The sequence below is a fragment of the Camelina sativa genome, chromosome 15 (assembly GCF_000633955.1).
Source record: "Camelina sativa cultivar DH55 chromosome 15, Cs, whole genome shotgun sequence".
NCBI lineage: Eukaryota > Viridiplantae > Streptophyta > Magnoliopsida > Brassicales > Brassicaceae > Camelina > Camelina sativa.
In genome coordinates, this window is record NC_025699.1 from 11,696,700 (window position 1) to 11,707,957 (window position 11,258).

General features: G+C 36.8%; 2 protein-coding genes across 4 annotated transcripts in view; both read right to left on the minus strand.

The window, feature by feature from the left end:
- Positions 1,325–4,208, minus strand: LOC104746477. 2 transcript variants are annotated; one of them, XM_010467961.2, is made up of 3 exons: positions 4,129–4,208; positions 1,645–2,808; positions 1,325–1,561 (listed from the first exon to the last, which is right to left on the minus strand). In XM_010467961.2, the coding sequence occupies exons 2-3, from the start codon at positions 2,780–2,782 to the stop codon at positions 1,539–1,541; spliced, it is 1,161 nt and encodes a 386-aa protein (XP_010466263.1). In that variant the 5' UTR covers positions 2,783–2,808; positions 4,129–4,208; the 3' UTR covers positions 1,325–1,538. The 2 variants fall into 2 exon arrangements, with proteins under 2 accessions (XP_010466263.1, XP_010466262.1); XM_010467960.1 differs by lacking the exon at positions 4,129–4,208 and adding an exon at positions 3,160–3,244.
- LOC104746478 (ubiquitin carboxyl-terminal hydrolase 14-like) overlaps positions 4,909–11,258 on the minus strand; it is a 14,358-nt gene continuing 8,008 nt past the window's right edge. Inside the window, exons 5-20 of one of the 2 annotated variants that reach the window (XM_019237314.1) lie at positions 10,985–11,204; positions 10,384–10,478; positions 9,542–9,675; positions 8,931–8,987; positions 8,735–8,812; positions 8,404–8,458; positions 7,717–7,797; positions 7,384–7,582; positions 7,229–7,286; positions 7,036–7,161; positions 6,853–6,941; positions 6,673–6,762; positions 5,883–6,053; positions 5,661–5,773; positions 5,422–5,551; positions 4,909–5,296 (exon numbers count right to left, since the gene is read on the minus strand). In XM_019237314.1, the coding sequence (XP_019092859.1) occupies positions 5,118–5,296; positions 5,422–5,551; positions 5,661–5,773; positions 5,883–6,053; positions 6,673–6,762; positions 6,853–6,941; positions 7,036–7,161; positions 7,229–7,286; positions 7,384–7,582; positions 7,717–7,797; positions 8,404–8,458; positions 8,735–8,812; positions 8,931–8,987; positions 9,542–9,675; positions 10,384–10,478; positions 10,985–11,204 (1,875 nt within the window). In that variant the 3' untranslated portion in view covers positions 4,909–5,117. The remainder of the gene's footprint in view (positions 5,297–5,421; positions 5,552–5,660; positions 5,774–5,882; positions 6,054–6,672; positions 6,763–6,852; positions 6,942–7,035; positions 7,162–7,228; positions 7,287–7,383; positions 7,583–7,716; positions 7,798–8,403; positions 8,459–8,734; positions 8,813–8,930; positions 8,988–9,541; positions 9,676–10,383; positions 10,479–10,984; positions 11,205–11,258) is intronic. The other variant, XM_019237315.1, reaches the window with a different exon arrangement.

The following is an 11,258-nucleotide window of genomic DNA, read 5'->3' on the forward strand; positions in this document are numbered from 1 at the left end:
CAGCACCTCCGCTATGGACTGGAAAAGAAGAGCTCTCGCCATGTCATCCTTCTCAACATCGGTCGTTCCTGGTTCTATAGCTTCCCAGACCTTATGTACTTTGAGCGTAATCCTCATACGCATGGACCACACGGTGTAGTTGGTGATGGTAAGCATAGGACATTGTATGGACGAGAGATTGCTTTCTTTCGGTTTAGCCACAACGATATCACTCATGTTTGCGATTTCAAACGGAAGAACTTAGATTCTAGTTTTGCTCTGATACCAAATAAAGAACTAGAACACAAGAACTTCAAAGAATTTAAGAACACAATATCAAAAGAATTACTCTCTTTTATTAAGCTTTAGGAAAATCACTCAAAACCTAAAGTTCTCTCTTGCTCTCTCTTAAACTCATAAGTTATGCAACACCCTTGCATCTTCTTATATAGTAAAGACCTTAGACAAAGTTTCCTAAACCAAATTGGAAAACTAACTTATTAGATATCTCTTAAATCTCAAATATGTATATTTAGCTTTTCTCCTAAATATACTTATCTTTGGCCTCAAGCTATGTCAAGCTTATACAACAATATATTTATTTACAACTCTATTCACAAAATTGAAACCGTAAATCATTGATGTGCTTTTATAAAATTGATCGACAACACAAGTCAACAAAAATGACATGCTTCGTAGAAGATATATGTAATGTAAGTGGATATTGGATAATACAATGTTTTGGGGTTGTTGTGTCACTGCGACAATAACTCCTACAAGTTCAAATATTAAACCAATCGCATATTTTCTGAATAAACAAGTGTGCATATATAAATTTTAGTATGACTTCTTCTTTGCGAATAGTCGTCGGTTAGCCTGTTAAAAAAAATCATTTTCATGAAAACTATACTTACTATATACCTTCTTCACAAAACACTAGATTTATATTTTTCAAAGACGCGGTATAGTCTTTTTCAAATATTTTGTTTCGATTATAGTGAAAGTTGTCATTTGATTACTACAAAAGTTGTCATTGTCAAAGTTGTCATTGATTACTATAAATGTTTACAAGCAATGAATGACCCCTATTGATCTACTACATCATTTTCCTATCTACATCATTGTATATATATGCCTAACCCCTGAAACTGCCGACATTGGTAAAAAATTGCATTCTTCAAACGTAAACAAACTCGGTTTAATATGATATAATTTGATGTAGTGAGAAAAAAATGGCCCTAAGGTCGTTTTGAGCCGAAAGGAGAGAGAACTCAAAATCAGCACACTAATATATCAAATAACAACAACAGGTGAACCACACCATAGCATTAAAACTTTGTTTAGAGACAGCACCCACGGCTTATTATTAGTATCAATGAAGCTTCAAGTAAGAAACTGTATAAAACCAAGTTTAAAGAAAAAGAAGAGGAAAAAAAAAGAGAGACAAACTGACAGAAACAAAAAAAGTATTAAACCCCAAACCAATATGACAGCTCCTCAGAGAAACACATAGCCTTCCAATTCAACAATCTCTGCATCAGATACTCTTCATGTTCCATCTACAGTCCTACACCACCATTACCTGATTCACCAAACAACAGATCAAAGCGGATTACATGGCAAACAAAGGAAGAAACACAGTATCATCATATAAACACAACTTACATGGAAGAATGCTTTCGGTGAATGGGAATACAGCCGGATTCGTAAATCCAGTCCGAGGGCCCCTTGTCTTCCTCCAGATTTTAGTCTCCACATCATATATACGCCAGTGTGTCTCAGTCACACATATGATATTGTTCTTTAATGAAGTTACAGATAAAACCAGTTCTTCATCTCTGATTGGAGTTTTAATCGTCAGTACAGGGTCCCAACTATATTTCTCACCCTCGTCTTTCCAGACCCAAATATCCATCTTGCCTGGATGTAGAACAAACAATGCGAGAGATCCTTGAAAAATGATTAGATGAGTTGCCTCTGTGATCTTGTCTTCACCCTTTAGACCATCTGAATACTCAGGCAAGTTTATAACCTCAAATCTCCCTTCCAAATCCACTGAGAGGATCTCACCTGGCTCATCTAACGATACCAGCCAGTATATTTTACCTCCAACAAAAATATGACCAGTTCTGTATGGCCTAAGACCAGAACACATAGGAACACAAGGCACGGAGCCGATGTTTTTCCAAGAACCATTGCTGGACGAATACACCTCACATTCAAATGCTAAAGCATAAACAACTTGACCTTCTTGAAAATAATATCCCTTTACGGTCACCTTTTCTTTAGGAATTTCCTTTCTAACGCAGAATATACGGAAAATTCTATAGTCACTAATGTCGGAGCCATAAGCCACTCCAACACTTGGTTCAATCCCAAATGAGGATCTCCCTTTGGGAAGAAGGAGAGTTTCCCTCGTACAAGGGTTGCATATCCATATCTGCAGATCACAAAACTTGTTTTCTACGTCTTTGTCACAAAATGTATTTACACAGCAGATGATTCCGTTAGAGGATGATATCATGTACATGGACTCCTCATGGCTTCTTTGAGATGGATCAATAGTGTTGAGGAGGGAACGTCTAAAACTCCTTGCATCCATCGAATACAACTTCATTGTTGTCTCCATAGTAGGACAAACTATAAATGATGGATTCTTTCTTGATTCAGATAACTGCAGCTCTGCAAGGTACTTGCTAATTGTCTTACAATACCGGATATATTTGACAGAGACTCGAGACCGCAAGTCAATTGCATCTACGGCACTCATCCGCTTGATCCGCTGAGAACAAGTTTTGACCATTTTCTGTTTGCTCTGTTGCTAGTCCTCTGCAGCAAAAAAAAAATGATTAACACATAAAAGAGATTCACAAAGAAATCAGTGCCCTTTAAGGACCAAAAAGACTGGAAAGAAATACCAAGCACCCATCAGAACCAAGTAAAACGGTTTGAAAATGACTTAAAAGTTAAAACTGAAATAACAGTACATATCAACAGTTCATAGTCACGATTTACTAGGAAATAGTTTACCGGCAGAGTAACTAACTAATACATGGACTGACTTAAAAGTTAAAACTGAACACTCTCTGCAAAGAACTTAAAGTGCATTGATGTGATCTGAGCATTCATATTCATATAAACCCACAATTTTGAGCATGAATTTCAAGAAACCTTACTTACATATACCTATACAGGTGACAATATTAGTGAACAGAGAGAAGACAAACAATGCCAACTTTAGCTTCTTGATTGTGCCATTTCCCAAAATGCAGAATAAAGAAAATGCAGATTCTATGTAGCATATGAAACAATCTGAAAGAAATGGAAGCATATGAAACAAACTGTTCCTAGATTAGATTGGCTAATCATAGTCTATTCACACCTGAACAACAACGAACCTTTTCACAAATCTTTGATTGAAGCTTTCAATATTGCGTATTTGGCCTATGTTGAAAACCCTAGATTAGATTGGCTAATCATTGTTCCACTGTGAAGAGTATTCACAAACGTCAGTTGGTATTAGAGCCGAATCGGTACGCCTGATGCCATTCAAGACGGTGTCATTTCCCACAGGACGTGACTGTTGACTGACCACCGCACCAATCCCCAATTCACCAATGATTAGCCAACATAAATATATTAAAACCGGTACTCTTCACAGATTGGCCAAATACGCAATACGCCTGTTCTCAAAGATAAAGTCACTAACCTGGCTCTGATACCAAAACTGGCGCAGCGTAGTTGATATAAAACCTTATGTTCGTTGATTCCGATGAATAGCCGAACAGAAGGGTGGTCTTGTCGTTCGTTGATTCAAAGAATAACCGAACAAAAGACGATCTCGTGAATCGTTGATTCAAAGAATAGCCGATTAACAAGAGATAAAAGGAAAAGCTTAAAGCTTAAAGTATTATTCAATAAAGTCTTCCCTTGCTAATGACGCTAAGAGGCTATTTAAACAAAATAAGCAAAGAACCCTAGGTCACAAACCGACTCAAAGGAGTTTGAGACAAAACGTAAAGCCCAAGAAACTTAAACAAAACAAAGCCCAACGAGAAAAAGGAAATAAAAGAAGACAACATAAAGATGCGCTGCATCAATATCAATGCAAAGGGAGAGAAAGAAAAATAGTTTTCCTGGAAACCAAACCTGTGACAAAAAGACGCAGCTGCTGATTGCAGCGAAAAAAAGTCACAAATGATCCATGAAACTATGCATGACCTGTTTCATCCAGCTTACCCTTTAAAATGGAGAAAAATCATAAAAAGTGAGTCTTTTTAAGGTTTTTTTTATATAAATGAAACAACAAATCCAAAGAAAACAAATTTGACCCACATTTATGTTCATCAAATCATAAGAGATAAAAAAAATCGATTCTATTCTGATTCCCGCTTTTGTGCACCATCAATCACTAAAAGATTGTAACGCTTCGAACATGATTCGATTCACCAATTCTCTATATTTGTCAGTTACCTCCTCTCATAAGTAGTAGAAGAAGAATAAGATAACGGCAAGAGATTCCGATGACAGGCAATTAAAACTCCCCAACAAATTAGGTAACAGTTTCATCACTCACTCTTTTTTATTTTGCGGCTTTTGATTTTCTTTTTTTTTGGAAATGGAGAAGAGTATCGAGGAAATGAAGAACACGTGTTTTGATTTGGGAGAAGAGAGATATCAATCATATACTCCCTCCTGTAACGCTTGTCATTAGGTTTTGGTTACGATTCTCACAAATTTAACCGGGAAAAAAAAAACGGAAACAACCCCCTCTCCTCCTTGACTCGTCAGGTTCAAACAATGCGGCATGCAAACCAAAAAATGATTACTTCTTTGGTCTAATTCATCAATGTGGAAGCCAAGCAAAAGCATATTGAAAAGAAGAAAAGAGAATGATAATTTTTTTGGCTATTTAAAGGGGACGTCAAATTTGTGAAGAATTTCCACAGATTTCATAGTCAACCAAATTTACTAATCCACAAGTAAGATTTTGGAACCGAACCATGTCATCATCACCCATGGGATGGGGACACCTCAATCCACATCTTAAAAAAGAAAACCCTATCGACCTTAAAAAGTTTCTACTAAAAAAAGGAAAGGATTAGTTTTTTTTTTTTTTGTCTTTGAGACAGAATTAATCAGCCGTCGATCCGCTGGAAGAAGTAGACGTAACCCATGTCTTTAGGTGGGTCAGTCGAGATACCAACTTTGCTGTCATTGAAAATCACCCAACGACCTTCTTTCAATATGTGAGCCACGTAATGCCCACAGTGAACTGATGTTCCCATGTGACTTACTATTCCAAACAGCTTGTATTCTGCAGTTAAAGATCATATTCTTAGAGTTAGGAATTATTCTCGTGAAAACATTGAAAAAAACACACTAAGATTTGTTTTGCAAAATGAGATCGAAAGACTAAAAAGGAGGGTTTAAGAAACTAACTCCCTCCTCCATCTGGTAATGCACTTTGAGCCGGAGTCTGCGCTGAATTGCTAGAGGAAACATCCATGTCTGAAACAGATGCATTAGGGTTGTTGAATATCCAATCTGTTGCTTTCTCAATATCTCCTCCCTGATTAAGAAAACCAAAAAAACAAAAAGAAGAAGACAATTTCAGTGATCAGAGTAAAGAAAAAAAGAGCCTCGCAGTACTGCAACTAATTTGCTCAAAAGTATTATACCGAAGCTTTTAGTGCCTTTCGAGCAACATCTTCAGCAAAACCAAAGGAGAGTAAGGTATCAACGCTTGATTGATCAACGTCCGATGTTTGATGTGAGATCGGTGCATCGATGTCTACGAAACATAATGCCTCATCGTATTAGAAATTGGTCTCCAAACGTAACATGATATAGTTTGATGAGTGAAGTTGAGCCTTAACTACAAGACTGGTGTTTTCAATTACCTGGATCATCCATGTGAGAAAGTAACCAGTTCATTGCCTCTTCAACCCCAGCATTGGAAGTATTTATGGCAGCTTTCTGGCAATGAAGCTGGTTAAATCCCATTGAGACAAGTTGTGCAACTATCTCCTCATTTGCCACAGGCTTCGCTGATTCCATCACTTCTTCTGGAACTGTATGCAAAAAAAATCCAACATCCAACAAAATTACAGGGAGAATTACAAGTTTTGTTTATCTGACAATATAATAAATGAATGGAGAGTGGACAAGGAAATAAAGAATAGAACACAAAGACTCTAAAACAACTATGACATGCAAAAGAAAAAAAAACGTAATCAAATTACTGAAAACAACCCAAATAAGTAGCTAGTGAATGCAGTCTAAAAGAAAGAAAACTCCTCTGTGATAAAAAAAAAAAAAAAAAAAAAAAAAAAAANACGCAGCAGACATGTAGTTTGACTGTTAAAATTCCAGCAAAATTTATCTGCTTGGAAATGTATTTAAGTGATTTGACGATTAAGGATGATTTATTACAGCCATGGTGTACAGGATGCAACAGTACACAGACTTCCCTTCTTAGAAAGTAACTGCCATGATAAAGAAACAGTTTAAGGTATGCTGGTACTTTTAAATGATTAATAAACTGAGTACTAATCCAAGATAGGTTCAAAAAGGCCAGTAGTCATGACATTCGAAGAAGTAGCACTGAGATCGAAACAATCAATAAATTAAGTCAATCATTATGTATGTGAATCATGAAACACAATTCTTGTAATAAATATAACGACGTACCGCCATCTGGCAACAGTTCTTCCCCAGGTTGGAGTCCTTTGCTACGCATGTGGCTGATATCAATAACATCCGGAACATCAATGTACACATCTGCCTCAGCAAATCAAGAAAAAGCTAATAAGTATTTATATACAGGGCCAGTAGGGGAACATTACAAGGAACTGTGTATCAGAAAGAGACCAAGTTTCTTTGGCACCCAGCCTTCCTCCATAACAAACTTCCGCATGTGCAAAACCAAATAATCTGGGAAAGATGTCAAACCAGTAGTCCTGCATGAAATGGAAACCAAAAATACACCCTTAAAAACTTACTTTCATTTTATTCTTGGTGCACTTGAATTCACTCAGCAAAAAAATATCATACTTGATAGCTGTTGTCCTCCCCTTCAGAGCAGAGCTATAATAATCCTCAATCTGCTCTGATGATACAAAATTTGCTAAACAAGCTTCTAAAGGAACGCGTGGTCGTACGATTTCATCACTTGCCCTGCTGAAGATAAATATCTTAGATAAGCAGAGAAAATACGAACATATTAAACTTGAGTTAATTAACTCACATATCATTTTCTTCCAATCCTTTTCCTGCTTTCTGCTTGTTAAAGGCTTCTAATTCATCTTGATCACCAAACATTCAGCAAAACAAAGACAACAAAATTAAGAAACACACCAAATGACATAGGAAGGGGAACAGAGACAGACGAACAGGATATACCTTTATTAGTTGCCTCATGCAACGGAATGTTCAAAGAAAGAATACAGTCATCCCTCTTATTATATGAAACCTTTCCAGATGGACAAAGGATCTTTTCTTCTATCCCAAACTTGAAGCTCCTCGAGGGGTCTAAATCTGGCGTCGTGCTGTTGGCACGCTCAACCTTGCCTACCATATAGAGGAAAAAATCAAGAGCATCCTACGATACAAAATGGTGCTAGTTAGTGTCGAAACATAGGTAATTTCGTTGACAGATGCCGAAAAGGAGCATCATTCAAATACAAGTACGAAAATAAACAAAACTCCGAACATTTAAGAAGACATGGTTTTCACCTGCTGTCTCATAGAAGAGAATTCTGCGTGGCTCGCAGCAATTACGTTTTTGAACATGCGAGGAGGTATTCCCTCTTGGCTCTATTACCGATTAAAAAAAATGTGAAGTCATCAGAAATCAACACAAGGGGGGTATGCAAAACAAATTGTGGCCATTCACATACATATATTTATTAAAAAGTCAAACAAAGGACTTCAAGCATTTGTTTCTTAGCTGTGCTGGCCTGTATTTATTAACCACACAAGGCACAAGTCATACCAAAAATGAAAGCCTCTAAGAGTGAAAAATGACTAAAAATGAGGAACTACCATAAAGCCCGGAAAAAAACCCACTAGAATAAAAACATTGATATGCTTCTAAAGCTCTTGATTAATCAACGGTTTCTATTGAAAGATCAATAACGAATCTAATCATCATATAGAANGAGTAGCAAACATCCCAAGAAACTTAATATTATTCAGATGAAAGCTGTTCTATCAGAATAGGATATCTTTTAGCAAAGAAGATGATCAGGCAGTATAAACTGGAAAACAAAGACAGGTGAACTTAAGATGTACATGCAGCAAGGAATAGTGAGAAGACAAAAAAAAAAAAGNGAATGGCAAAATCAATGTACTGAGGCCCTAAGAGGTGGTTTAGATAATATTTATGTATGCAAGCAAAAAAAATTCCTGATATAGTCATACCTGTGTTGCAGGAATAGAGTACTTCCCAGAGAGTAAACCATGTCCAAGCTTTGTTCTGCAACCAACATAACCAACAGTGTAAGGAGAAGGAAATAAATATGCAAATTGCCATGCAATTGTCCTCATGGAAACCAGATGAGAAACAGAAGTGCAGATCATATTAAATCAAACAATTAAAAAACAGAAACTAAAGCATGTATCATGCAGATACAGGGTATACACAAATATAATCTTAAAACCCTTTCATCAATACAATGTCAAAAGTTCAACCACATGATTTCAGAAAGTCCAGAGCATAAACGTAGTAACATTTGTTATAACAATAACTCACAATTGCATATTGAGGTCCAAAGTTGGATCAGCAGGAGCCATCTCAAAAGCCATCTTTAAGCTCTGATGCGAAAAGTATCTGCAACAATCTCAGAACCAAAAGTTACTATATAGTGGATATAAGAAGCAAAAGGTTTGTTTCGATTTAAGTTATACAAGTGAAAAAAAAAACAAGAAATATGGGCAATGGCATCTACCTTGAAATAAATGAATGGGTAGAGAAAACAACTTGCATCGTAGCTGCCAAGTAGCAACTGGCAAAGGAAATGAAATGGGCATAAGACATCTACAAGGAAACGAAATCCCTGAATAAAATATCATCACTAAGAGTACCTGTTCCCAAGATTGACAAGTCCGGTATATCCAGGTCCAAAAACTGGTACCAATTCTTTTCCACTCTCTTGTATACGGTTCCAATCAAAATTTGTATTTTGATCAAGTTCTCTTTCGGCAGTTGTCATTTCAGTCTGTGAACAGAGTAGCAAACATCCCAAGAAACTTAATATTATTCAGATGAAAGCTGTTCTATCAGAATAGGATATCTTTTAGCAAAGAAGATGATCAGGCAGTATAAACTGGAAAACAAAGACAGGTGAACTTAAGATGTACATGCAGCAAGGAATAGTGAGAAGACAAAAAAAAAAAAGCGTTTAGTAAATGTTAAGACGTTCATGACGCAACAAATACAAGTTATTAGACTGCACGCGTGAATGGAATATTGTCTCAAAACAACCTAAAATTACGTTCTCCAAGTGCACTATNTACAAGGAAACGAAATCCCTGAATAAAATATCATCACTAAGAGTACCTGTTCCCAAGATTGACAAGTCCGGTATATCCAGGTCCAAAAACTGGTACCAATTCTTTTCCACTCTCTTGTATACGGTTCCAATCAAAAGTTGTATTTTGATCAAGTTCTCTTTCGGCAGTTGTCATTTCAGTCTGTGAACAGAGTAGCAAACATCCCAAGAAACTTAATATTATTCAGATGAAAGCTGTTCTATCAGAATAGGATATCTTTTAGCAAAGAAGATGATCAGGCAGTATAAACTGGAAAACAAAGACAGGTGAACTTAAGATGTACATGCAGCAAGGAATAGTGAGAAGACAAAAAAAAAAAAGCGTTTAGTAAATGTTAAGACGTTCATGACGCAACAAATACAAGTTATTAGACTGCACGCGTGAATGGAATATTGTCTCAAAACAACCTAAAATTACGTTCTCCAAGTGCACTATGCAATAATACTGATGTGAGTCTACTTGCTCTTGGTAAAGAAACATTTAGCCACATACATATTCCACATATGTACAGTTCTTTAGTGGCAATTGATACTGAAGAAAGAAATGAACACAAGACATCAGCTTTTTATTTCACCCAGCAGTTGACCAATGCGACACAGGAAGGTATCTTACAAACCATAGCACTCAAGAAAATAAATGAACTCGAGACATAAGCTTTCTAGTACAATCAGCACTTGCCAATGCGACTCAGGAAGGATATCTACACAAACCATAGCACTATAGCTTGAGTCTCTGATAAAGATGCCGTATACAAAATTCATAACTACAGACAACAACAATATAAAGTGCCAGACAAGATGCAGTCTTGACTTTTATACTTTAGCAGAACCATGAATCATCATTACTAACCTTCTGCATCGACGAGAAGTCTATTCCAAAATGGGCCAGATGCTCAGCCAGGAGCGGGTCCAAAACACTGTCATCTTCCGGATATGAATAAACATCTGCGTTGCCAAAATATTAGCAATCATTAGTGCTGAAGAAATCAAAACCCATCCAAAGAACATAATAATCCACATGTATCAACAAAAAAAAAACCAAAGTGATGCATGAAGTCCCCCTCTCCGGCCCAAAGAGAGAACTATCAACTGATACTAGCCATACACAACAGGGAAGTCTAGCGGCTAATCTGGTTTTATGAATAAGGGATCCAACATCTTTTTTTCATAGGCACGGTGTAGAAAATATACAACATCAAAGCTCTGAAAGCTCCAGCCACATGCAATGAATCATGACATACTAAAAAGGTATCACCTACATGATGGCTTTGCCTTAAGGGCAGATATCAGTATTATTGAACACATATGTAAAGCGGCTAAAGAGTACCTAGAAACTTTTCAAAAAGGCCAATTCTAATATCACAAGTCTTTACATTACTCAGAGTTAAAAAAATAAAGACATCCACAACAGAGTGAACTAAAACTAGATATAGGAAACAAGATAACTGTACCTGCTGCTTCTAAGTCAGCTGTGATTGTTCCAAGCTTAACAGCAAGAGGGTAGGCAGTCTCTTTGTAGTGCTCAACTGCATGGTTGTTTCCACCAGTTCCATCCCAGTTTTTTCTTCCACAGAGAATCATTCCATCGGTAAGATTAAGCCAGAGATTCTCTGTCTTATCACACTTGGCGCATTTCCAACCAGAGGGAGAAATGACAATGCCACTCTTGATTTGCTGCAGTGTCAATGCATGTTGACTAACTTGCTTTTTCTCAGCTGTCCAAGC

What these genes read in the sequence shown, in the direction of transcription:
- LOC104746477 (XM_010467961.2), bottom strand. Translation starts at nt 2,782, where the DNA reads ATGGTCAAAACTTGTTCTCAGCGGATCAAGCGGATGAGTGCCGTAGAT. An exon ending in CACCGAAAGCATTCTTCCAT is followed by an intron (nt 1,562 to 1,644) that starts GTAAGTTGTGTT and finishes TTGGTGAATCAG; the next exon opens with GTAATGGTGGTGTAGGACTG.